Source organism: Erpetoichthys calabaricus, chromosome 5 (genome assembly GCF_900747795.2).
Source record: "Erpetoichthys calabaricus chromosome 5, fErpCal1.3, whole genome shotgun sequence".
In the NCBI taxonomy this organism is placed as follows: Eukaryota; Metazoa; Chordata; class Cladistia; order Polypteriformes; family Polypteridae; genus Erpetoichthys; species Erpetoichthys calabaricus.
In genome coordinates, this window is record NC_041398.2 from 211,510,756 (window position 1) to 211,535,821 (window position 25,066).

The following is a 25,066-nucleotide window of genomic DNA, read 5'->3' on the forward strand; positions in this document are numbered from 1 at the left end:
TTGTGAAACTCCTAGTACAGCTGCCCTAACCCGACACAGTCAGGCAGACACAACTTTGCCACACAACACACCGTTTGTGCTCCCCACAGCACAGTATATAAACACCAGCACATAATACTCAGTCCCTTCTTCCTCTTTCTTTGTTTCTTAGCTGCCTCCACTCCTCTCCCAGCAAGCTCAGTCTTCCTTCCTCCCAACTTTGGCTCCTGAGTTGTGGCAGCTGTCCCCATAGACATAGAATGACCAGCAGCATCGTACGTCAATGTCGCCACCATATTGCGAGTGGCACTGCTGTGGAGTGAAGTAACGGATAAAGATGCCTCACGCATGTGCTGGTTGGGATCGTACAAACCGCTGTACGGTCTAAACCAAATCCTGGGGGATTACATTTCATAGGTAAAGCTGAACAATTGTTTTGGTTATATTTGGCCATTAGAAAATCCCGTTTTATAATCTTAACTTTAGCTACGCCAGGCTAAGCTAGCAAAGCTATGCATTTATGTGCTCAAGTGAGCCTCCAAACAACGTTTTGGCTAAACGTATTTAGTCACTAGCTATGTAGATTGTTGTTAGCTGTTAACATTTCTCAAACTTTGAAGGTTTCCCAAAGAAATCCACCTCAGGAAGCAGTGGGAGGTAGCCCTTAGACGGGATTTTGAGAAAGCTGTCCTGTGATGTGTGCCGTGCTAGTTTGGCAACAGATGCTCTACCGGCATCATATCATCAAAGCTACCACTTGCTCACATTAAAAAATAAAGGAGGTTTGATGATTCCTTCTGAGGGTACAGTCAAGGTGCTCAAAGTAGCTGATAATTAATAATAATAATAATAATAATAATACATTTTATTTAATAGGTGCCTTTCTTAGCACTCAAGGTCACCTTACAATAAAATTAAACAACATTAGTAAAATTAAAACAACAGAATTATATATGAAAAAGCAATAACTAGCAAACAAAGATAACTGGCAGTGACAGTGCAAAACTCACAACTGGTATGCCAGTTTGAAAAGATAAGTTTTGAGGGTACTTTTAAAATGTGTTATTGAATCGAGCTGACGTATATGACAGGGAAGAGAATTCCAGAGTTGAGGAGCACTATGAGAGACGCTCGAGCTCCCATAGAACTGAGTTTGATGTTTGGTACAGAAAGTAGAGCTGCAGATGAGGATCTGAGTGAGCGAGAGGAGTGTCAGTCTGTAGGAGATCAGTGAGGTAGGGGGGAGCTTTAAATGTTAAGAGTGGTATTTTATATTGTATTCTGTAGTTAACAGAGAGCCAGTGAAGTTGAGAGAGAATAGGTAATATGTTCAGTGGATTTAGAACAGCAGGTTATTATCCTGGCAGCAGAATTTTGAAGACGTTGTAAGCGATGGATAAGTTTTTGTGGGATACCAGATAGAACAGCATTACAGAAATCTATACGTGAGGTGACTAGGGCATTAGCCAATACTTCAGTACTGTTTTGCGTAAGAACAGGACAAAGTCTAGAAATGTTTTGGAGATGGAAGAAGGCAGTCCGAGAAATGTTACTTACAGTTAGGTCCATAAATATTTGGACAGAGACATCTTTTTTCAAATTTTGGTTCTGTACATTACCACAATTTATTTTAAATGAAACAACTCAGATGCAGTTGAAGTGCAGACTTTCAGCTTTAATTCAGTGGGGTGAACAAAACGATTGCATAAAAATGTGATGCAACTAAAGCATTTTTTTAACACAATCCCTTCATTTCAGGGGCTCAAAAGTAATTGGACAATTGACTCAAAGACTATTTCATGGGCAGGTGTGGGCAAGTCCGTCATGATGTCATTATCAATTAAGCAGATAAAAGCTCTGGAGTTGATTTGAGGTGTGGTGCTTGCATGTGGAAGATTTGCTGTGAACAGACAACTTGCAGGCAAAGGAGTTCTCCATGCAGGTGAAAGAAGCCATCCGCAAGCTGCGAAAACAGAAAAAACGCATCCGAGAAATTGCTACAATATTACGAGTGACAAAATCTACAGTTTGGTACATCCTGAGAAAGAAAGCAAGCACTGGTGAACTCAGCAATGCAAAAAGACCTGGACGTCCACGGAAGACAACAGTGGTGGATGATTGCAGAATCATTTCCATGGTGAAGAGAAACCCCTTCACAACAGCCAACCAAGTGAACAACACTCTCCAGGGGGTAGGCATATCGATATCCAATTCTACCATAAAGAGAACACTGCATGAAAGTAAATACAGAAGGTGCAATACAAGGTGCAAGCCACTCATAAGCCTCAAGAATAGAAAGGCTAGATTGGACTTTGCTAAAGAACATCTAAAAAAGCCAGCACAGTTCTGGAAAACATTCTTTGGACAGATGAAACCAAGATCAACCTCTACCAGAATGATGGCAAGAAAAAAGTATGGAGAAGGCGTGGAACAGCTCGTTATCCAAAGCATACCACATCATCTGTAAAACACGGTGGAGGCAGTGTGATGGCTTGGGCGTGCATGGCTGCCAGTGGCACTGGGACACTAGTGTTTATTGATGATGTGACACTGGACAGAAGCAACCAAATGAATTCTGAGGTGTTCAGAGACCTGTCTGCTCAAATCCAGCTAAATGCAGTCAAATTGATTGGGCGGCGTTTCATGATACAGATGGACAATGACCCAAAACATACAGCCAAAGCAACCCAGGAGTTTATTAAAGCAAAGAAGTGGAAAATTCTTGAATGGCCAAGTCAGTCACCTGATCTTAACCCAATTGAGCATGCATTTCACTTGTTGAAGACTAAACTTCAGACAGAAAGGCCCACAAACAAACAGCAACCGAAAGCCGCTGCAGTAAAGGCCTGGCAGAGCATTAAAAAGGAGGAAACCCAGCATCTGGTGATGTCCATGAGTTCAAGATTTCAGGCTGTCATTGCCAGCAAAGGGTTTTCAACCAATTATTAGAAATGAACATTTTATTTCCAGTTATTTAATTTGTCCAATTACTTTTGAGCCCCTGAAATGAAAGGATTGTGTTAAAAAAATGCTTTAGTTGCCTCACATTTTTATGCAATCGTTTTGTTCACCCCACTGAATTAAAGCTGAAAGTCTGCACTTCAACTGCATCTGAGTTGTTTCATTTAAAATTCATTGTGGCAATGTACAGAACCAAAATTAGAAAAAAGTTGTCTCTGTCCAAATATTTATGGACCTAACTGTACATGGGAGGAATTATTTAATAATAATAATTATTATTATTATTTAATAATTGCCATTATTAGTGTATAAATGGATATAAATAATTGCATTTAAAAGATTCGCCAAAATCTGTTGTATGTAAACGATACTGTTTTAAACGTTATTGTTTTTTCATCTGAAAACCCGGATTCCACGTCTACCTGTATTTGTTTAAATGGCACTTTTGCCACTCGCAATATGGCGGATGCACTGACGTATCGTGTCGACTAGGCAACACAGTGAATGTGGCGTCTACCTATATACATCTATGGCTGTCACCTTTTATAGAGCACCCGGAAGTGCTCCAGCTGTTCCGTGATCACCTTCTGGCTGCACTGCACAGGAGGGCTCAGCTGTTCTCCACACGCCCCCTGGTGGTGGCCACAGGCCCCAGCAGGTTTGAGCTTCCCCAGCTCTGTGGCACTGTAGCAAGCCGGGGGGCTGCCCTCTGTCATCCTGGGGAAAGTATTGCCTCATGCAAGCTCCTTCCCCAAGTCCTTCCCTTACGGAGGTGGCCCAGCTGCCGGTTACAATATTTTATTTTAGATATATTTTTAATATTACTAGCTGCGTGTGGTCTTCGGGACAAAAAACAACCTGAAAACACCCTAGCAGTTTTACTATATTGGTAAACCTGCAGAGGCGCAGCTTAGCGGGCCAGGACAGGTCGTGTCTTGCCCGAGACAGACGTGTAGTCGATTACTGCTGCGGCACAAATTCAGAGGGACAGGTTGGAACCTGTCTCAGGCAAACGTATGGTAGCTTGATGTGTGTACGTACAACATTACTGTACCACAAAGCTCAGTTTGTCTTCTTGGGTTGAATGAGATGTGAGGTACATGAAAGTGCAGAAAAAATTTAAAAGTGCATGCATGCGTCATCTCACCAAGTGCAAGTCACACTTGTATAAACTTCTACATCTTCTGTAGAATTCATGCCAACTCCCGTCACTGTGGTTGAGCTTGAGCAGAGTGGACTGCTCCCTTCACACACAGGTCTTTAGTTTATATACATAAATACAGACACACACAAACAGACACATATACCTTGGGGATTAATAAAGTATATATAATAAAAAATACATCTATCTATATACACATGCACACGCACACTGCAAAGAATATGTGGATTACTATGTTTACTTTTTGATAAAAAAATTACAATATACACAAGTACAATTTTTCACAAACATCTTAATCTTAGAATTACTACTACACATTAACTATAGAATATAAACTACAGTTATGTTGGCATGGCATTAGAGCATTTCAGTAGTTTATTTGTTTCAGTGTTATCATGATAATTTACATCCATGCTCATAAAAACAATGACTGCCAAGCCACTACAAACATTTAGTAAAACATGCACAAACCTTTCCAGGAGGATGCTTCGAAAGTTGCCACTTGGAAGAACCATAGTTACATGATGAGATAAGTGATTGCAAAGCCGTGCTCCTGTGTAGGAGAAGTTTGCGACAGACGTTGACTGAAATCAGAAGAGAATAGTTTTTACTTTACCTAGAATGATATTTATAAAAAAACCTCCAAAAATCAAGACAGTAATCAAGACACTAAAGGTAAAAATGTGTCTCCAATTGTTAGAAGAGTCTACTTCAGTGAAAGTGCCAAAGTCCTGACACAAAAAAGTATTAAATAAAAAAAGTGATGGACAACAGTAATACAGTGATAATAAGCTACAACTGTGTTCCAAAGCACCCATTACTGATGCTTACTTAAGCTAAGAAAATAAAAAATTGCTTTGTATTCCCTTATTTTCAGATAATTAACTTTACTTATTTGGCCCTCTATATGGACTAAACAGGTTAGGAAAATGAATGGTGGGCTTTTTAAACCATATTTGTGGAAAATATGTTTATTCATCTATTTTCAGACTCATGTTATTTCCAGATTTTAATTATGTTTGCCTTTAAGCATTAATAATACAGTGATTATGCATTATTATTCATGCAAAACCATCATTATAAAAGTGCCTATTCACATGCAAATTATTAATATCAAGTAATTAAAAAAGTCATTAAGCACAAATGAGTTATAATAATGAAATCATTTTCAGTTTACTGATATTGCAGTATTACACCATGATTGAAATTAGTGGGTAGGCTGCCAAATAATCCATAGGCCTATCAATGCAATCTTAAAGCAAATTAAATTTATTTATACAAATCACTATACATTTTCAAAGGGAAACACACTGCAAACTGCATGTTTTTTTTTTCTTTCACGATTTGCATGTTCACATTCAGGTGTTCTTTATATCAAATGGTTGCCAAAAACACCCTCATCTTACGAAATGCAATGTGAGCCTTGGAATCAGTGTGAAAATAATATTGTACTTAGTCACACACTGTAATTCACTTGCATTGAGAGCTCCAGTGACATAGGAGTGGTGAGATTTTAGCATCAGCAGTCCTTAAATGTTTGTGATGTGCCTTTTGTGTAGAACTAGCGAGTGGTTTCGAGATGTAAATTTGACACTGTGTTTCGACAATAATCACCCCTCACCCCAAAAGGAAATGCATTCCCACAGCTCTCAAGCTTTTTTAAAAATCTAAGATATTGGAAAGTAAACAACAGTGTTCTGACTTCTTACTTATATTAACAAGTTAGAAAATATGATTCAAATAAAAATGTGTGCTTTTTTGTGGATGTGCCTTTTAGAACGTGATTTAACTTTCTATGTACAGTTTATATGTACAGTTGAGGTCGTCAGTATGCATACAATGTTCCTAAAAACTTTAAAACTTTTTTACTTGGCACATAGGTTACCAAACAATTCATGTGTTAAGTCAATTAGTTTATCTGCTTAATTTCCATAAGAGTTTTTCTCCAAAGTGATGATTACGAGATTTATTTCAGCATGTCAGATTTTCGTTGTGTCAGATGTTTATATACACCAAATTAGTATGTGGCGCGTTGCCATTAAATTGCTTAATCTGAAGCAAACACTTAGGATAACCTTCCACAAAATTCTCACAATATTTTTCTGAAATTATGGTCCATTTCCTCCTGATAGAACTGGGGTGATTCTGTAAAGTTCATGGGCCTCTTTGCTCAGACACATTTCTTCAGTTCAATTCACCAATTTCCCTTAGGACTCAGGTCAGGCCTTTGTGATGGCCACCCAATACTGCCACTTCATTGTCTGCAAGCCATTCCACTACCACCTTGGAAGTAAGCTTGGGGTCACTGTCCTGTTGAAATACTTGTTTGCTACCAAGCTTTAGCTTTCTGCTGATGTCTTGAGGTGTTGCTTTAGAATTTCCAGATAATGTTCCATCTTCATTTTGCACCACTCATTTTCTCAGCAAAAACATCCCCACAACATGATGCTGCCTTCCCTCAGGTGATTAAAGAACACCTCATTGAGGCTATATCTTTGTCCTTGTAAACTGTACTGTAGCCTTTTTTATGTTTGGTGTAATGTTTCCTGATTAGATTACATTAGATAAACTATTAATCCCAAGGGGAAATTCAGATGCATACAGCAGCAGAAACATAAAAACAAGAATACAGACTCACAGGACAAATAATAGCCAAACAAATGATATGTTAAACAAATAAATGAATATTGTTCAGATATATCAAAATGGTATTTCAAAGTAAACGTAATGGATGCTGTTGAGCATTTCGAAACTAACTTTGTTCATCCTGGGGAGTCAATTTGGAGAAAAACCTTTCTGGAAATTAAGTAGATGCACTAATTGACATAACACATGATGGCGGAGAATTATGAGTTTGAAATTTTATAACCAAGGTGCATGTAAACTTCTGGCCTCAACTGTATTCCTTTTTGTGATTATGCTTTATGGTAATTTGAAATTTTCAATTAAATGTATGTACATTTTCAATTAAATTATATGTATTTTTTTTCATTATTAATTACTACAGTTACTTCATGCCCCCCACTCACCAATAAATGTTACCCACAAATACTGGGTGAAACACTATATTTTGCATTTACAGGGCTTATTTTAACTTTTTCTTCTTAAACAAAAAAAACTTAAATCTGCAAAAATGAACAAACCAGAAAATATTAATAATAATAATAAAAAAAAAAATTCTAGAGGTTTTGTTTACTAGCAGCTGCTGCATGCGTCTCCCATGTCTGTGTGGGTTTCCTTTGAGTTACTGGGAATAGACGCATATGATCACCTAATTATAAATAACAAAAATCTGCACTGGCTTGTGAATCAAAATATTTATTTTTTAATAATTTTTTTGTGAGAAAAGTGCATCACAAGGGATAAGTTGCAAGTCTGTCAGGTATACAATACTACTGTTTATTCAGATCAATCTGACAGCCTTGCCCTGCACCCCACTGCGGGTTAAAAAAAATTCTAATAATAATAATATAAGGAAATCACTGAAAGATTCTGTAGCAGCCTAAAGTTTTAATAAAGGTACAAGAATTAATTAAGGGCAAAGTTAAATATCTACCAAATCCCTAAGAAATTTTGGATGGCTAATCCAAAGCTTTCAAATTAAACATAAAACATCCTTGTCCTACAGCGTTATGGAGGATGGGTTAGCATTCTTCCAGTTGAGTAAGATAAGACAATGAGACAGCTATAATATCTACAGTAAGTTACCCCAGTCAATTACCAGTTGATGCCCGTCACAAATTACTCAGAAGGATAATTAGAGGATTATTGTAATTCCACATTTGTAAGATAAGTAAAAATTACATTCCAATTAGGTCGGAGATTGGGACATTTTCAAAACTTAAGACCCAATGCTAACAGTTCTGATTCAGGTACCCCTAGGATGGCCCAAGACAGAGCTATTCAAATAGTGGCCCTGTTCATTTTTATTGGCTCTTTGATTGGTTCCTGTCATTTATTTGAAAATTAAGTATCTACAAAAAACATCCAAATTATCGGACAAATAAAATGAGTCTGTTATTTCAGTTTGTCCCACCCTATCTGTGTCAACAGCAGACATACTCTAAACATAATGGCTAATGCAAGCTACTGCAAATAATTCTTTTCTTTCATTTCCCACACATTTTATCCACATTTGCCACAGCTGTATGGTTCCACTGAAAATATGTCACTTTCTACATGAAAAAATAGGTACATTCACACAGAAAACAGACAGTGTAACACTGAGTTGTCAGAAAGGTACATGTTTGTTCCAACTGGAACAAAGCCCGTGTGTGAACTGTGCAATGAGAGCTTGTCTGTGATGAACGAGTTTAACTTAAGGGAATGAAACATTTCCCACCCTAACTTTGACATAAGATTTCCACTGGGCTCTGATGTTCACCCCCAGAAAGTTAGAGAGCTAGCATTGTGCTATGAGCAACAATGTACCATTCTGTTTCTGGCTTGCAATGAGCCTTACTACGAGCAGCTTGAATATTAGCTAAGAAGATCATTTATAGACGTAGAGACAGTCAAGGAATGCGTGCTTGCATCAGTTGAACAAGTAATTACCGATGAGAAAACACTAAATAGCATCATGGATTCAATTTAGAAAATTCTATCGTCAGATACAACAGGTATAGGGAAGGGGGAGTTCCTGCATTGGAGGTTTTTGGGACTCTTTTGAACAGACTGAGAAAGGTGGATGTATTGTCCCTCACAGTGGATGAATCAATCAACAGCAGTGGTGTGGCACAGTTGTGCCCCTATGTTAGATTCTTTGATGGAAAATGGTTTCAGGAGGATATACCTCGACTATAATTCCTTTGAAGGGGCACACAACTGGTGAGATAATTCCTTGAAAATGGGTTGGAATTAAGACAGTAACAGATAGTGTATTCTACTAGATTGGGTAGGCGACATTACCTTTCTAGCATCCATGGATCCGCAACGGAGATGGCTGCATTGTCTTATTCACTAAATCGGTCTGTGTACAAAATTTAACAGCGAGTTAAAAACAATCATGGACTCTGTCATGGTAATTATTAACTTCATTTGTTGTACTTCAAGTTTACAACACTGTCTTTTCCGTCAGTTATTGACTGACATGTCATCAGAGAATAATGATTTGCTTGTCCATAATGAGATTAGGCCACTTAACATAGGAAATGCCTTGAAACAATTTTGCAAACCTAGGGAGGAAATACTGGCCTTTCCCATTAATTACAAATGGGAAAAAGCAGGACTGTAACGCAAAGCGATACATTTACCGTAATTGATTGTTTTTAGAGTGATATTATCTATTACTTGATTTACCTTATTATGTAACTGCAGGGCAGAGATAAACCTGTCGCTCATCTTGTTGATAAATTCCATGCATTTAAAAAAAATGCGGAACCCTTTTCTGCTGATTTATGCTCTGGCAAAGTACTTTTATTTTTCTACATTGCAGTTTGCCCACACTTCATTGGTACAAATTAATAATAGAGTTTGCATTACACTAGACACTAGTATGACAGCAGATGAGGCAACTTTACAACTGGGACTTATTGATATTTAGTCATCACTTGATATTTGTTTTACTTTTTGTAGCTGACTGGGTCTGAAAAATTCTGGACCAAAGAAAATCATCCAGGAGAAATTTCCTCATTCCAGGAGCCTTACACTGTTTATCCTTACATTGTGCTGCTCAACATATATATGCAAGTCGACATTTTCACATTTAAATGCCACTAAGATAAATACATGTGCATCCTTCATCCTTCACTAGCCAGCACCAGTACTGCCACCTATGCAATGCGCGGACAACTTATGACCGTAACTTCACTAATATTGTTAAATTGGAAAAAGGTAATTTTCCTTATTAATAATGCAGCAAAAACAAACATGATATAGGTTCTTTGATAAAAGAGTGAAAAATGCATGTAAGGATGTGTGATGCCATTTAAAAATGGAAATCACTTTGTCTTCATAAAGTGCTATTGATTCTTATGTTTTGATTCATGCACTGAGGGATATGTAGTTGACAAATCTATAAAATAAAAGAGGTTGAATGAATTGTTTGCTTGTTCCTTGTTTGAAAAGGTTACTTTACTGTTGAGAAGGTGAATTGAATTCGAGACTGTAAATACAAAACTGTTTTGGTACCCAAATCCTCTTATGTAATTTCTGGTGATTTAACCCCTTTGCAATTACAATGGCAACTAAAACTATGGAAAGACAAGTTCTGCTTTTTCGTTTCTTGAGAACAAAATATATTGTGCCTCGACTGGCATCATCCCAATAATCTGGCCTCCGCTCAAAACTAGTTGGAATAGCCCTCGTTTAAGAGAAATGTAACAATGTACAATTTTGATAGGAATTACACAGTCTCCATAAATTTGATACGGATATATTTTATTGGTAGCCAGCTTTCATTAATTATCTGAAATTCTGATTGAAAGGTCCTATTTTCAATGTTGTTGCAGAAATATGTAGAGGTGCACTGCTGTGAAAATATTTCCTTCGTTGTTATACCATCAAGTGAGTGCTGATACACTATTTCTGCAAAGTCAACAATAATTAGTGGTGAATGGTGTAAAATATAAAGCATACAGGAAAGAGGTCAGAATTTTCCCACTCTATGTTAGCGAAGCCAGAACGGTTTGATTTCTGATATTTTCCCTGGTCTCATAACACGTACATTTGCAACTCAGTAAGTAAAGCAGGTAGGTCTGTTTTAAATCTCTGAAGATTTGATTATTTTCCTTTCCCTGTGGCCTTAGCTAAAGCCAGTTTTCAAGACTGTACAATCAAAAAAAACACTGGGCAAAAATTGGCTTAATTGGAGATTAAAGGTGTAAAACAATGCTAATCAACAAAAAAATAAATGCTTATTTCTTATTTGCTAGGGAGCACACGGATGATTCCCATGCCTTTTGGAAGAGTGGTCTGTGGTTGGATGAGACAAAGGTGATAATATCTGCATGACATGGGTTCCTGTATAACCAGCATAAAGCAAGCACAGCACTTCAAAGTAAAAACATCAGGAGTCAAAACGTGGTGATGCACTTTCTCTGTTCTAATTGCTAGCACTTTTGACAATATCTTAACACAATTTTAGTAAAGAAATTGGAATATTGAATGAGCATTCTAAAAGGTTTTTGTTTTGTTCGTAGGAGCAGAGTAATATGTTTTAGGCAAAAAGTTGATTTCTTTAGATTCTATGATGAGGTTTTAGGTAGTTCATTTTAATGTTATTTCTTTCTATATTGTGTCCACAATTGCATAAAATGACACATGCAGTTGCAATTTAACTTTTTCATATGTGCTTGCTGGGCATTCCTTATGCAATGCTGGTCTCTTTGTAGAGCTTACTGGGTGATTGTGTGTATTTGTTATTATTGGAGATTACTGTACTAAAAAAATGCAGTAGTCCAAAAAGTTTGCAGTTTATTTTTGAGTAAAACAAAAGAGGCTATCATCTCAAATGTAATTTTAGAATTTTCAAGAGAGATAAAGAAAAATTCTCCAGAGATAGCTTACATGCCATACATGTTTGGGTAAGTAAATTGATAAATTTCTCAACTACTTGTATTAATGGTCTAGGTCATCAGTTGCAAGTTAAATTAGTATTAACTAAGTGGAGCATGATTAACAGTTACTTCATAGGTACTAGATTTGAAAGAGGGAAGCAAGTGGTTATAAATTTAAAAAGTAGTTGATTCCTGAATAACTATGATGCACTTACAGGAAAAAAGTCTAAATTACTGTATGCCAACCTAATTTGAGTATTTAAATAAAATGTACTGATTTACTTTAGTAGATAATAAACAATAATAGCTGAATCAGATAAAATATGTTCTTCAATTTAAATGTTTAAAGTCTGAATATTCTTAATTGTAATAGAAATGTGTAATTTGTCACCCACTGATTGAGGTCCATAGGGGGCTAAATCCCTAGTACAGGATCAAAAATAACATCATATTTGTAATCACTGACCTTGACATAGTCTAAAACTATAATCCACATGTCCATGTTTGAAATGTGTCATTTTTAACCTTTTGGGAGTGGTTCCTAAGATGTAAGGACCACTTGTAATGTATCAAAAATATTATATTCGTGATTAGCAACCTCAACATTGCATAAAATGACATTACACATCTATATTATTGATACTCCTTTGCACAAAACTTTTAAAAAATGGGTAACTCCTTGTTTTCTATTAGCAGATGAATCCCTAAGGTTGGCTGATATGGCATGCAGAATTTCATGACATTCTAATCATTTTTTTTTTTTTAATACACCGATTGATGTACACCTTATCATAAGAGTGTAATTTCTCGCACAAAATATCAAAAATGGCCTAAAATTGAGGGCTTTTTTTGTTCTAGAGGGACAAAAATGAGGTGGAGGGGGGAGCTCAATATCTTGCATAATTAGACATCAAGAGAAGTCGAACAGCTTATCATGTGTGGGGATTTTCTCATACTGGCGAGTCTCAAAGCATTAGGCCAAAAAAAAAAAAAAACTGATGCAATTTCAAAGAGTTCATAAGTAATTCTTGTGAACACAAAAGAATATGGTCTTGTATATGGGAGGGGAAACCTAGGGGGTCCTTGATGATTTGTAAAATTTGTGAATGAATATGCAATAGTGTAGCTGTGATTGAAGAAAAAGATCTGAAATCTCATTTTATAAATTTGATATGGTACATACTGAGTTAGACAGAGAATATTAGGTGTACAGTTCCTTTCATCCTACTTAAATCAATATATGTTACCCAAGATTAAATTAGTATTGTTAATTTTTCAAACTAATATAACACCTTTTAGAGTTTGTGGTTATTTCAGATGCCACAAAGGAGATCATATTAAAAATTTGTATTTCCACTCCTTTATTCTTGTTGCCATGGTTAGAGAGAAATACCTGTCCAGTCCATTCTCCCTTTAAAATTTAAATGAATTTCAAGTAAGAAGGCTAAACCTGACTTCCACAAACCAAGTTATAGTATCACTTGTTTAGTTTTTAGAACTAATTTATTTATAATATAGGCATTTGTCATATCTTTTATATACTTTTAAAGTTTTACAAAAGTGTCATATTTTGTCCTAATTTCTTTTACTTTCAAATGACAAACTGTACATATAGTAATATCTCAAAATAGCTACCATATGTGGTTAAGTGAAAAAAAAAGCTCAAAACAGCTCTCCCCAATCCCATTCTACCCTACTTCATCTTGCCCTTGCCCATACAAAGGTAAGATCCAACATTCCAGAGTCCACATATGATCAGAAAGAATAAACAGGAAAAATGCAAAACTGAAGCACTACTAGAAGATATAGTAGAATAGTTAGCGGTACAGATAAAATGCTGATTATGCTATTTTTTTAAAATTGCTGGTACTGTGGATACTGCTAGCAAATCAAATTTTATATATGATAAATTGAGAGAATGATTGTGATCCTTTATCATTAGCATACTATAAAAAGTAAAATTTATAGCTCTTGTATACAGGAGATAGATGCAAGGCTTAGGGGGGCAGATTTAAAGGGAACACTGGGGAACAATTTGGAGGTTGAACTGCAGCTCATGTGTTTGCCTTTTGTTTCTACAACTGGAAGGCCAATGACTCAAAAGTTCTCCTCTGAACCCACCTTTGACCTTCTATAGACCCCAACCCTTCCATTCTCCTGGATATATCCCAAAAGACATCAAAATGACCATCAGTTTAAACTGGCCCAGCCATGTGAGCAGCCCAAGGAGAAACTACATCTTCTTTTTTTCCTTTTCCCCACTTTCAACAGGTGTCAATAAAAATTAAGTCTGCATTGTATGCTCAACTCTCAATTTTTCTGTTCTCTTTATAACAACCTAATTAATAATATGAAAAGTAATATCTTCTGCTACACTGATATAATAATTTAAAAAAATACAGAACACTATTTAAAATTGTTCAATTTATTGCACTTAGAAAGGGACAGAAACTCCTAGAGTAATGAAGTTATAGTACCGGTAGCTTATATTGATCTATGATCAATTCAATGTTTTGCATACTATTAGATCACATAACAGGAAATGTTTGTAGAAACAGTTAAGTGTTAGTAAAGGTCCATATTAGTATTTTAATTTGGGAGTGGGCAAAAATAATACTCCTAATATATGCTAGATTACTAATATAATAGGAATACAGTTGAATTAAGACTGTAGCTACCAACATAAAAATGTAAATGAATGAATTACTTCTACAAGATAAAAAAGGAAGAAAAGATTAATCTAAATGGCAGGTAGCCTTTTATTACTGATGCATGTGTCACAGTTCCTTGCGTAACCATCATCTACTATTGACTCAGTAACCTGAAAATGAAATGTGTAGTGTTATAAAGACAGCAGCATTTTGAAGGCATATACCAGAATACCTTGCTAATGACGAAATTAATTTGATTTTGACTCACAAGCAAGCACTGCATACATATACTTTACACGTAGACAATAGCAACAGCTTTACTCTGTATTACATTAGTCATGCAGATGGTGCCACAATCCATTTTATCACATAGTTCCACCGCAGCAAAATTGCATCACATGTGCTCATCTCTAAACAGTGTCTTACTCAGTAGTGCCAAAGAAGAATTCAACTTAAGACATGCTTTAGCACCTTATTGAAGAATGTGGAAAAATCGAGCGTTTTCTTGTCTCAAACTGCTCATATCAAGATTGATAACCCTCTAAAGGGCACAATGATTCCTGTGTCTGCTTTTCTTACTATACCCTTTCAGTTAAGAATGCTTGTGTTATTTGATAGATGTTTGATTTGTATTATGTGATTCAATCACTTTGTTCTTGCTATAAATTGTGTAAATCCATAGGCAAACCCAATAAATGTCAAACATTGATCAACCACTTTAATTTAAATGAAACTTCAATTCAAACAGTGGAAAAAGACTTGTGTAAATGCCTAAAAACAAAACTAATATTTATAATTAGAACTTTATAGTTTTTTTTTTTAATCTGCACATTTCTAAGACTTCCTGCCCTTATTTTTATAATCTGGCAGTGTATTCAAAAGAGTGATCTACAAACAAAAGTTTGTACCTGTTGATATATTAATTCTACAAGTTCGTAAAGTGCTTCTTCTGTGTTGACCCACCCATTGAGTATCACAGTAAAACTTTCAATATCAGATTCAAAGGAAGCTGGAGAATCATTGAGATGGTTCAGGAAATCTTGCACAATATCAGCAAGGGATACATTAGATTGTCCATACAATTGACCTTCATCTTCATATGTTGTTCCCTAGAAGTGAACAAGTTCATATTAAAAACATATAGTGACTATGATAACCAAATTAACACAGAAATCTGAACATATATATATATATATATATATATATATATATATATACATATATATATATATATATATATAATGCAAAGTAAATTAAGCAGAGAAAACAATATGATTACCTCCAATATTTATAAGGACAGTAAACAACTCCAGTTTAGAGAAAAAAGAAAAAAACAAAAATACTTCTTAAAATTTAGAACATTGAGAACTGACAACAAGGTGCAACTGTATAAAATCTGAACAAATATATGGACTGAAACAAGGTTATTATAGTTAACGAAAACTAAAATCAAAACTGAAACTATTATTAAAAAAACATTTTTGTAAACTAAAATAAAATAATTAACAAAACCTAAATGAAAAACTAAAACTAAACGAAACTATTAAAGTTGCTGGTAAGACTAACTGAAATAAAATAATAATTTACTAAAATATTTTTAGTTTTCGTTTTTGAATGAATATTCTTGCCGTTAGTCTTTTACCCTTGTAAGTTTTAACTCTAAAACAGAAAGTCATCCACCACAAGCCGCCCGCATATATTCATCCAGTGAACGGCGGCTGGTGAAGGAGGGCGGCTGTTCACACAGCATTTGCGGTGACAGAGCAAGCTGAGTGCAGGTGCATAAAGTGTGTGACATAGAAAGCGATTTGCGTTCCGCCTTTCTTTGTGCTTGTTGTATATCAAGATGTAATTCAAACGGCTGAAATCAGAATATGCTGGTCAACAAAACCTTTACCATATGGACAGAAAAATCACAAGTGAGTAACGTTTCAGTTTATTTCCCAGGTGTCTGCTTTTTGTTGACAGCAATTCACCTGCCACTTCGCACAGGAGAAATCGTTTTTACTTTCTCATATACGAAGTATAGAGAAAGTATAGTAATCATGAAAAACTTCGACCTCGATATTTTGATGAATCTTGACATTATAGACTAACCAGTGTCCAACAATACTGTTTTTTGGAATTGTGTATGTGCGTGTGTGTATGTGTGTGTATGTATAAACACTATAAAACTCAAAAACGCAACTAGATAGATGGATGAAATTCGGCATGTGGTTGTTACACCACAATTATAGATCTGTATTAACTTTTGGGCCAAATCCATCACCCGGAAGTGGTACTTTACCTGAACACATACTCAATTTTTTTTTTATTATTTATACAGCTGCAGAGTCCGATTTATTTAACTTTACTTTTATAATAATTGTTCAATACATTATTAATTGGATTTGTTGTTGATGGCTCTTTAATGTACATAATATAAAAATATAATCATTGTCTTATGGTTTACTCCTCAAATATCCATCCCCATATCTGAGTACTGTATACAAGAAAGTCAAGGGGAGAGCACTCCCGGTTTTTGAAAAGAAAACGGCACTGATCGAGAGACTGACTAGGTCATCATACAAGATCACATATTCTTGCTGACCAATCACTTTTGCTTTAAAAACATTGTTTTAAAACAAAGCGATACAAACAATGGTAGAGAGTCTGACAAGTGATGAAAAACTAAACATACTAATGGGTTTTTCTATTTGTTCCATATTTATTAATTTATCTTTTTTAGTTCCTATTCACAACTCAAAATACCTGCTATTGTGAAAGTAATCCATTAGCAGAATTATATTTTAAAATATTTGTCTCCCTTTTTTCAATGTTTTTCTCTCTCTCTCTCTCAAAATAGATAGTTGAAATAAGAACAAAAAGAATTGTTTATTATCATCAGCCTTATCATACATATTGCACACCAGGGATTTTTCCTGCCTTGGATACAAGCCTGCTGGGGTAGACTCCAGATTTCCTGCAATCCTACTCTGGATAAACAGGTTTAGATAATGTATATGTTGTTCTTAATTTCAGACTCTGTCTCTGTTGTTTTATGCCTGTCCGAGCTCCTATTATCTGCTCTTGCTCTGCTCATTATGGGTTTACTGTCCTTTACGGTGGTCTATTCAAGACTCACTGCCCCTAACCTTGACACTACATGCTTGTTGTTCTTTGTTTCCCTCAATACAGCTAGGTGGGGTCTGCACACTCATTCAAGTCTAAAAGCCCTGTTCTTCCTACGCCCCTGTGATTTTCATGAGAAAATATTTTAAAAATTATAAAATTGTGTAAAATTGTTCATATTCAGTGTCTAGTTTTGATTATGCTTGTTTTTATTAGACAAAAACAAAACCAGATAGTAAACCATGTAGTGTAGTAAGCTTCCACTAACATTAAACTCATATCCAAATCTGTTAAGTGTACAGTTCTGTCTGATTGTGACACAAAACTAACTCTGTAGGCGCTCCATGCCATAATTACTAAAACTGAAACTAATATATATAAAAATAAAATAGAAATGTCTTTGTGAAATAAAACTAAACTAAAACTAAAAATACATGATGAAGGAAAACTAAAACTAAACTGAATTTCCAAGTAAGGTCAGAAAAAATATAGAAATAAAAACTAATATAAAAAGGCAAAACTATAATAACCTTGGACTGAAATAAAACCCACCTAAAAAAGAGTTTTAAAGATGTAAGCGAGGTCAACATAAACAGGAAGATGCTAGAAAATGTGATTTGCAAATGCTGTTTTCCAAAAATACAGTATACTACATTCACACTTCTTTCCAATTAAGTACATCTAATAAGATGCTGGGTAAAAACAATATTCAACATCTGTTGTGAGTGTGAAGCAATGGATTTATTTAACAATTTTATACAAGAATACATACTGCATAGATGTAACTTGATGGGTAGAATTCTGGTGCATTTGGAGACAATCTTGAATTAACTAGGCTGGAGTCCACAGTATGTGATTTGGCTACTGGTGTGCTGATACTGAGTTTTGAGTACTTCTCATGCACTCCAGGGTGGGACTGAGATGATCCTTTGGTATCTGAAACAAACCAGAAGAAAAATCTTAAATTTGTGAACGAATTCTTTCACATCCTCTCAATATGTAACAGTATAATTAATTTTTTTTCGAGGTTATAATGGATGCATCAAATTAGTACTGAGAAGAAAAAAATATGACAGTAATGGATCTTTTAGACACAATTTATTCTTTATAGAGGTGTATATTCTTCAGTGATTATTTATCTCAACTTAGACAACTATTAAAAACATTAAAAATAAAAAAACGATATTTTAAACACAGATCTTAATCTTCCCTCTGACCTTTGTCTCCTAAACCTGCAGCACAATAAATATTGTATCTACTATTCATTTCCCTTTAATCAATCCATACAGTTTTATTACGGGTCTTCACGTTTGCTTGATCTGTCATCTATTACTCTAACAGACTCATCTAGTGTTTTATTAAGGTAACTCCATGACAGCTACCATAACCCAGTCATCTAATCTTTTCCTTATCCCATTATCCTTCCAAAAAATTTTAGCAACCAATCTTTTCCCTTCTCTCTCAATACTTTTATCAATTCAGTCTGCACCCCTGACGGTCCAGGCATTTTTTTTTCCCTTCACCTTACTTAATTCCTTCTTAATTTCCCATCTTTTTATTTCTATCACTGGTCCTTCTACCTGTCCAACCTTTTCAAGATACTCTATATCATTCACTACATTTGACTCGCTCCTTCTATGCTTAATAACGGACTTTGCAAGGTACTTCCATTTCTATTCTTAATTACACAGACCCTTTTCAGATCTTGTTTGTGCTTATTTAGATCTTTGCTACCTTATCTAAAAAATGTTACTTCCTCTCCAGGTTCCAATTTTCCATACATATCTTTCACAAGGGGGCTCCGCCCCCTGCTCGCTTCTCTCGCCAACTCCTGGTCTTGGGTAACCCGAAATACATTTGAAAGAGATTATTGTCCGTCTTGGTAATTGTTACATATGTATCATGTTCACTGTCACGATATGTGAAGGTCCATGTAATATATGTAAATGACAATAGCAGTGTAATTGTTATGTTATGTAAGTATAGAATGTCTTTGAGTTTGTGCAGATCTATGTATGAGATATATTGGAGTATAAAGGTGTAGATGACGTACATATGATATCTATGGAGTTATTATAATCTTAACGTTAACATTACATGAATGCCGAACTCTTGAGAAGGCTACATAAAGTTGTCCATGTCTAAATACAGGCTTAGAGACGTGACCGTGACTCCATTAGGTATACATTGTTTACTGTTAGTAATATGGATAATTGCACTTACTGTTAAAATCACTTATTTATGTTAGTTGAGCTCTGTCGTTTCTGAGCCGTGCCCGCTTCGCTTGCGGTCTATAGGCGCATGCGCTCTCCGAACTATCTCGGGTTTGACTACGCTGTGTTTTGTGGACGTTTGGGGACTCCGTACTCTCTCTGGGGACCCGGAAGCCTCTTCTGTTTGTGTTGTCTGTGAGTACTTATAGTATTGTATTACGGGTTTGACTATGCTGTGTAGTGTGGACGCGCTGAAGCCTCTTCCGTTTGTGATTTCTGTGAGTAATTATAGCATTGTATTACTGTAATGCGATTCACATATACCGTACTTTTTTGTGTGGCTGTGTCGTTAGTCGTTACCTATGGGCGCGTTGTCGCCTCATGTCTTATTCACGTTATTGTTGCCTCATGTCTTATTCACATATGCTGTGGAGTCTGGATCTTTGGGACTGACGTACTATCTCGGATTTTTGCTTTCGGTGCTTCAGAAGTGTGTTGTAGGCGCCTGCACCTTCCACGTGTGAGGATGCCATACATTTAATACGGAGGAAGTGCGTTGTAGGCGCTTCACATATGCTATATTCCTCCACTTTTTCCGTAACAAAATTAAAGATCTAAATAATTTAACTAACATAAATACATCATCTGTTTATATCTCTCCCTGTTTTCCCACTCCATCCAGCTCCTTCTCTAAGTTCTCACCAGTCACATCTGCGTTTGTTAATAACCTGCTTTGTAAGATGAGGCCGACTACTTGTGTACTGGACCCCTTCCCCACCACACTACTTAAATCCTGCCTTCATGCCATAATCCCGACTGCTACAACAATAATAAACTCATCCCTTGACACTGGCTCTGTGCCACTCACTTTTAAAATTGCTTCTGTAACCCCAATGTTAAAAAAGTCTGGTCTTGATGCTGACAATCTTAACAATTTCCGGCCTATTTCCCACTTACCTTTCCTGTCAAAAGTTCTTGAGCGTGTTGTAGCTTCCCAACTCACCAATTACCTAACCTCTAATAATTTGATGGAACCCTTGCAGTCTGGTTTCAGGGCGCGGCACAGCTGTGAAACTGCTCTGCTACGGGTAACCAATGATTTGCTTATGGCAGCAGACTCTGGACAAACTAGCATATTAATTCTGTTAGACCTCAGTGCAGCATTTGACACTGTCAGACATGACATCCTACTGTCCAGAATGGAGAACATGCTGGGTATCTCTGGCACTGCCCTCCAGTGGTTCAAGTCCTATCTGACTGATAGGCAAGAGTTTGTTAGTCTTGGCAACAGCAGATCCAGCTCAGCGCCAGTCACACAAGGAGTCCCTCAAGGCTCTGTCCTCGATCCTCTGCTTTTCTGTATTTATATGCTTCCCCTTGGCCATATTATCCGTAGTTATGGATTGGGTTATCATTTTTATGCAGATGATACTCAGCTCTACTTCAATGTTAAAAGTGGAACTTCATCAGAGCTTTCTCACCTCACAACCTGCCTTAGTGAAATTAAAACCTGGATGGAGCAGAACTCTTTAAAATTAAATTGCAATAAAACTGAACTCCTGCAAATTGGGACTAAAATGCAACTTAATAAAATGAGATCCTTCCCAGTCCATCTTGGCAGTGATCTCATCAGACCTGCCTCTACTGTAAAAAATCTTGGTGTCATTTTTGATTCCTCCCTCACTTATTCCGCCCACATAAATCACATTAAGAAACTTTCTTACTTTCACCTCCGTAACATATCCCGTGTTCGCTCCTTCCTCTCCTTCTCTTGTCCATGCTTTTATCACATCCCGCATCGATTATTGTAATTCCCTACTGGCAGGTGCCCCTTCTAATCTTATATCACAGCTCCAGCTTATTCAAAACTCAGCTGCAAGAGTCCTTACTCGAACCAGCAGCAGCGAGCACATCACACCCATCCTGCTCCGTCTTCACTGGCTCCCTGTGTCCTACAGAATCGAATATAAAATCCTACTAATAACCTACAAAGCTTTAAATAACCTCGCACCAAACTACATCAGTGACCTTCTCCATCACTATGTGCCTGCCTGCCCACTAAGGTCCTCCGATTCTGGTAATCTTGTTGTGCCCCTCACTAATCTACACTCCATGGGTGACAGGACCTTCAGCTGTATAGCGCCCAGACTCTGGAATGACCTACCAAAATTAATCAGGTCAGCTGACTTCATGAATTCTTTTAAAAAACAACTCAAAACTCATCTGTTCAGGAAGGCTTTTAGCTCTACTTGACTTTATTACCTTTCTCTCAGTTTACTTCTCTGTCAAGATGCTAATGTAACCTGTATGTGTGTGCTAGACCATCAATTATGTTGTCTGTTTTTTTTTTTTCAGAATTTACTGTCTTAATCTTCTTTATTTATTTATCTGGTTTGTACAATGCTATATACTGTATATTCTGCCGTTCTTTATTTATTCTGCAAGTGCCTCCGTAGCCTCTTCCGTTTGACTCTGGTGTGCAGGGCAATAGTTGTGCTCCTTTGTATTTATTTGAGCCGAATGGAGCTGCTTTGTATTTGTGCCGTGACGTGTGGTAGGCGCCTTTGCCTTTCGTATTATCTTTTGCGTTCCGTACTATTGGCGCCTGCCATGGGCATGTACCTGCGTTCATCCGGTTTCCGTACTATTGGCGCCTGCGCACTATGTCTCCTGCGTCCACCGCCGTGTACCTGCTTCCATGCCATCCGGTTTACCATTCTCCGTTAGTAATATGGATACCCTTTACTATTTCACTATCTTCACCTATGTTTCAGTTGGCCTCTGAGTGGCATTCTTCAGCTCCCATTAAATGCCTTCCTTTCCAATACTTAAGATATCCTTGATATTTTCCCCTCCTACTTGCTGCATCATCCCAACACTGCCCTTCCACTGTGATGGTCTATAGCCACTTGATGACTGCACCACTGTCTCTGCTCCTTCCATGTACAATGTTCTCATTTCTGTCCAAATGTATTCCCCACTAGTTTATCTGGAAATGGACAACTGATTCCATTACTTTCTTAAATACTCTGTCAAAGGCTCGCTCTTTTTTCCCTTTCACATCCCAAATCTTAATACTTGAATTCTCACATCTTTTTGTATGCTTACTTTCTGCTATTTTAAATTCCTTTACCAGATGCCTGTGATGGCCTCTCCCAGAGCTAGTTTAAAGTTCATTACAACTGTTTTGTTAGTTTTCCTCATCAGAGCATTAAATATCTTGCTTTAAACTCCACTGCTCACATAGGTTATTAGATGCTTTACTTGAGAAAAGCTAGTGAGCACGCACACCAGCCAAAAGCTCTGTGCCATTTCTAAAATGTATTATCTCCCTCTTCAATTCTCCTCACAAATCTACAGTAATCCCTCGCTATATCGCGCTTCGACTTTCGCGGATTTTTTGCTGGTTCGCGGATTTCTGCGGACAATGGGTCTTTTAATTTCTGGTACATGCTTCCTCAGTTGGTTTGCCCAGTTGATTTCATACAAGGGACGCTATTGGCAGATGGCTGAGAAGCTACCCAATCAGAGCATGTATTATGTATTAAATAAAACTCCTCAAATATATTGTGAGCACAGGGGCTGTTCGCACCCCTAGAAGATACAGCCACTCCTCAAAAAACACTGAAAGATTACCTTCACATTGCTCTCTTCCTTGCTGGGCTTAAATGTGGCTGTTATGTCAGGCGATATGCTTCCTGCATGGTGCTTCGCATACTTAAAAGCTCGAACGGCACGTATTGATTTTTAATTGTTTGGTTTTCTCTGTCTCTCTCTGACATTCTGTGCTCCTGACGGAGGGGGTGTGAGCAGGGGGGGCTGTTCGCACCACTAGACGATACAGACGCTCCTCTAAAAAAATGCTGAAAGGCTACCTTTACATTGCTCCCTTCCTAGCAGCTGCATTGTCCAGCGGTGCTTCGCATACTTAAAAGCCAAACAGCCCTATTGATTTCTGATTGTTTGCTTTTTTCTCTCTATCTCTCTGACATTATCTGCTCCTGACATGCACTCCTTTGAAGAGGAAGATATGTTTGCATTCTTTTAATTGTGAGACGGAACTGTCATCTCTGTCTTGTTATGGAGCACAGTTTAAACTTTTGAAAAACAGACAAATATTTGTTTGCAGTGTTTGAATAAAGTTCCTGTCTCTCTACAACCTCCTGTGTTTCTGTGCAAATCTGTGACCCAAGCATGACAATATAAAAATAACCATATAAACATATGGTTTCTACTTCGCGGATTTTCACCTTTCGCGGGGGGGTCTGGAACGCAACCCCCGCGATACAGGAGGGATTACTGTATATCCATCATGTTCTGGTATCCATCAATCCCTCCTCCTGCTCTCCCATTCATATCGACCCCAGAATATATTTCCCTCTCCATCACTTAATATTTCTCATTTCCAATTCCATCCCCCCTCCAATTGTCTCCTCTTATTCTCCTCAAAATCCTATCTGAAGTGCATATCTCAATAATAATCCTATGTTGAGAGTAGGCATTTGAAGGCAAGCTAAAGAAAAAACATTAAGATAAAAGAAGGAATCTCTTAACCCCAAGGCCAACTTCATTGAAGTTAATTTAATTATAAACCAAAACAAAAAAAAAATTCACAGAAGACTGCATGATAATTTTTTTGGCCACAGAAAAGCACAAATAATTACCTCAATGACTAAAGTCAACAGCTTTGCCGTTTGAGTCCCACCTCAAACTTTTTAAAATTTTGATCTTATTTATGCTTCATGTACAATAATAACATTCAGAATAAGTTATGTGATATCAACAATTGTTTACCATTATAAACCTACCTCTAGAAAAAGTATTGCTGTGCATTGTTCTAAACAATTTCAGACATGTACACTGTTAAGTTTTTACTTTTATCAGCTTGTTATGTATTAAGACATGTATTTGTTTTATTTTATTTTACTGTTTGAAACATACCATGTTTTGATTTCCTTTGAATTTTCCTTTGCTGCAGTATAAACCCTAACAGATTAAAAATGTCCTTTAAGAAATCGGAAAAGTCACTGTCTCAGTCTATATTGATAAGTTCACATCTGACTTTGCCCTGAACAATTATTTAGCTGGGAGTTTACAAGTACAGCTCCAGTTCAGAACCATGTCATTAGTCTTCTAGAAATTTCTCTGCTTTTATACAGTTACAGTATTGACTATCACAATAGCCACATTATTTATTCCATAAGAAAAGTGAAATTTCTTTTCTGCAAGCCTTAATAACTAGTAGTATGCTTCATGTACAGATTATGCAAAAGTTGGTGATTCAGTGAATTCGACTTAAATGTAACTTGAGTTTCCTCTTCTAAAACTTAACTATCCTGATGACGCAATCTTTCTTCAGAAAAATCAGCACTATCCAAATTAAAACACACTTCATTTTTCCCCCCAAAGTATTCCAAAAAGTGTGATTTTAACCACACTGACCTCTCTGTTTGTGTTCTTTCACAAAGCTTTAAAGACTCCTTTCAAAGATAG

At 36.6% G+C, this 25,066-nt stretch overlaps 1 protein-coding gene across 1 annotated transcript in view; it reads right to left on the reverse strand.

Annotated features, from left to right (window-relative positions):
• paip1 (poly(A) binding protein interacting protein 1) overlaps positions 1-25,066 on the reverse strand; it is a 44,796-nt gene that overhangs the window by 16,794 nt on the left and 2,936 nt on the right. The window contains exons 2-4 of the mRNA XM_028802487.2: positions 18,133-18,296; positions 15,158-15,358; positions 4,574-4,686 (exon numbers count right to left, since the gene is read on the reverse strand). Coding sequence (XP_028658320.1) covers positions 4,574-4,686; positions 15,158-15,358; positions 18,133-18,296 — 478 coding nt within the window. The remainder of the gene's footprint in view (positions 1-4,573; positions 4,687-15,157; positions 15,359-18,132; positions 18,297-25,066) is intronic.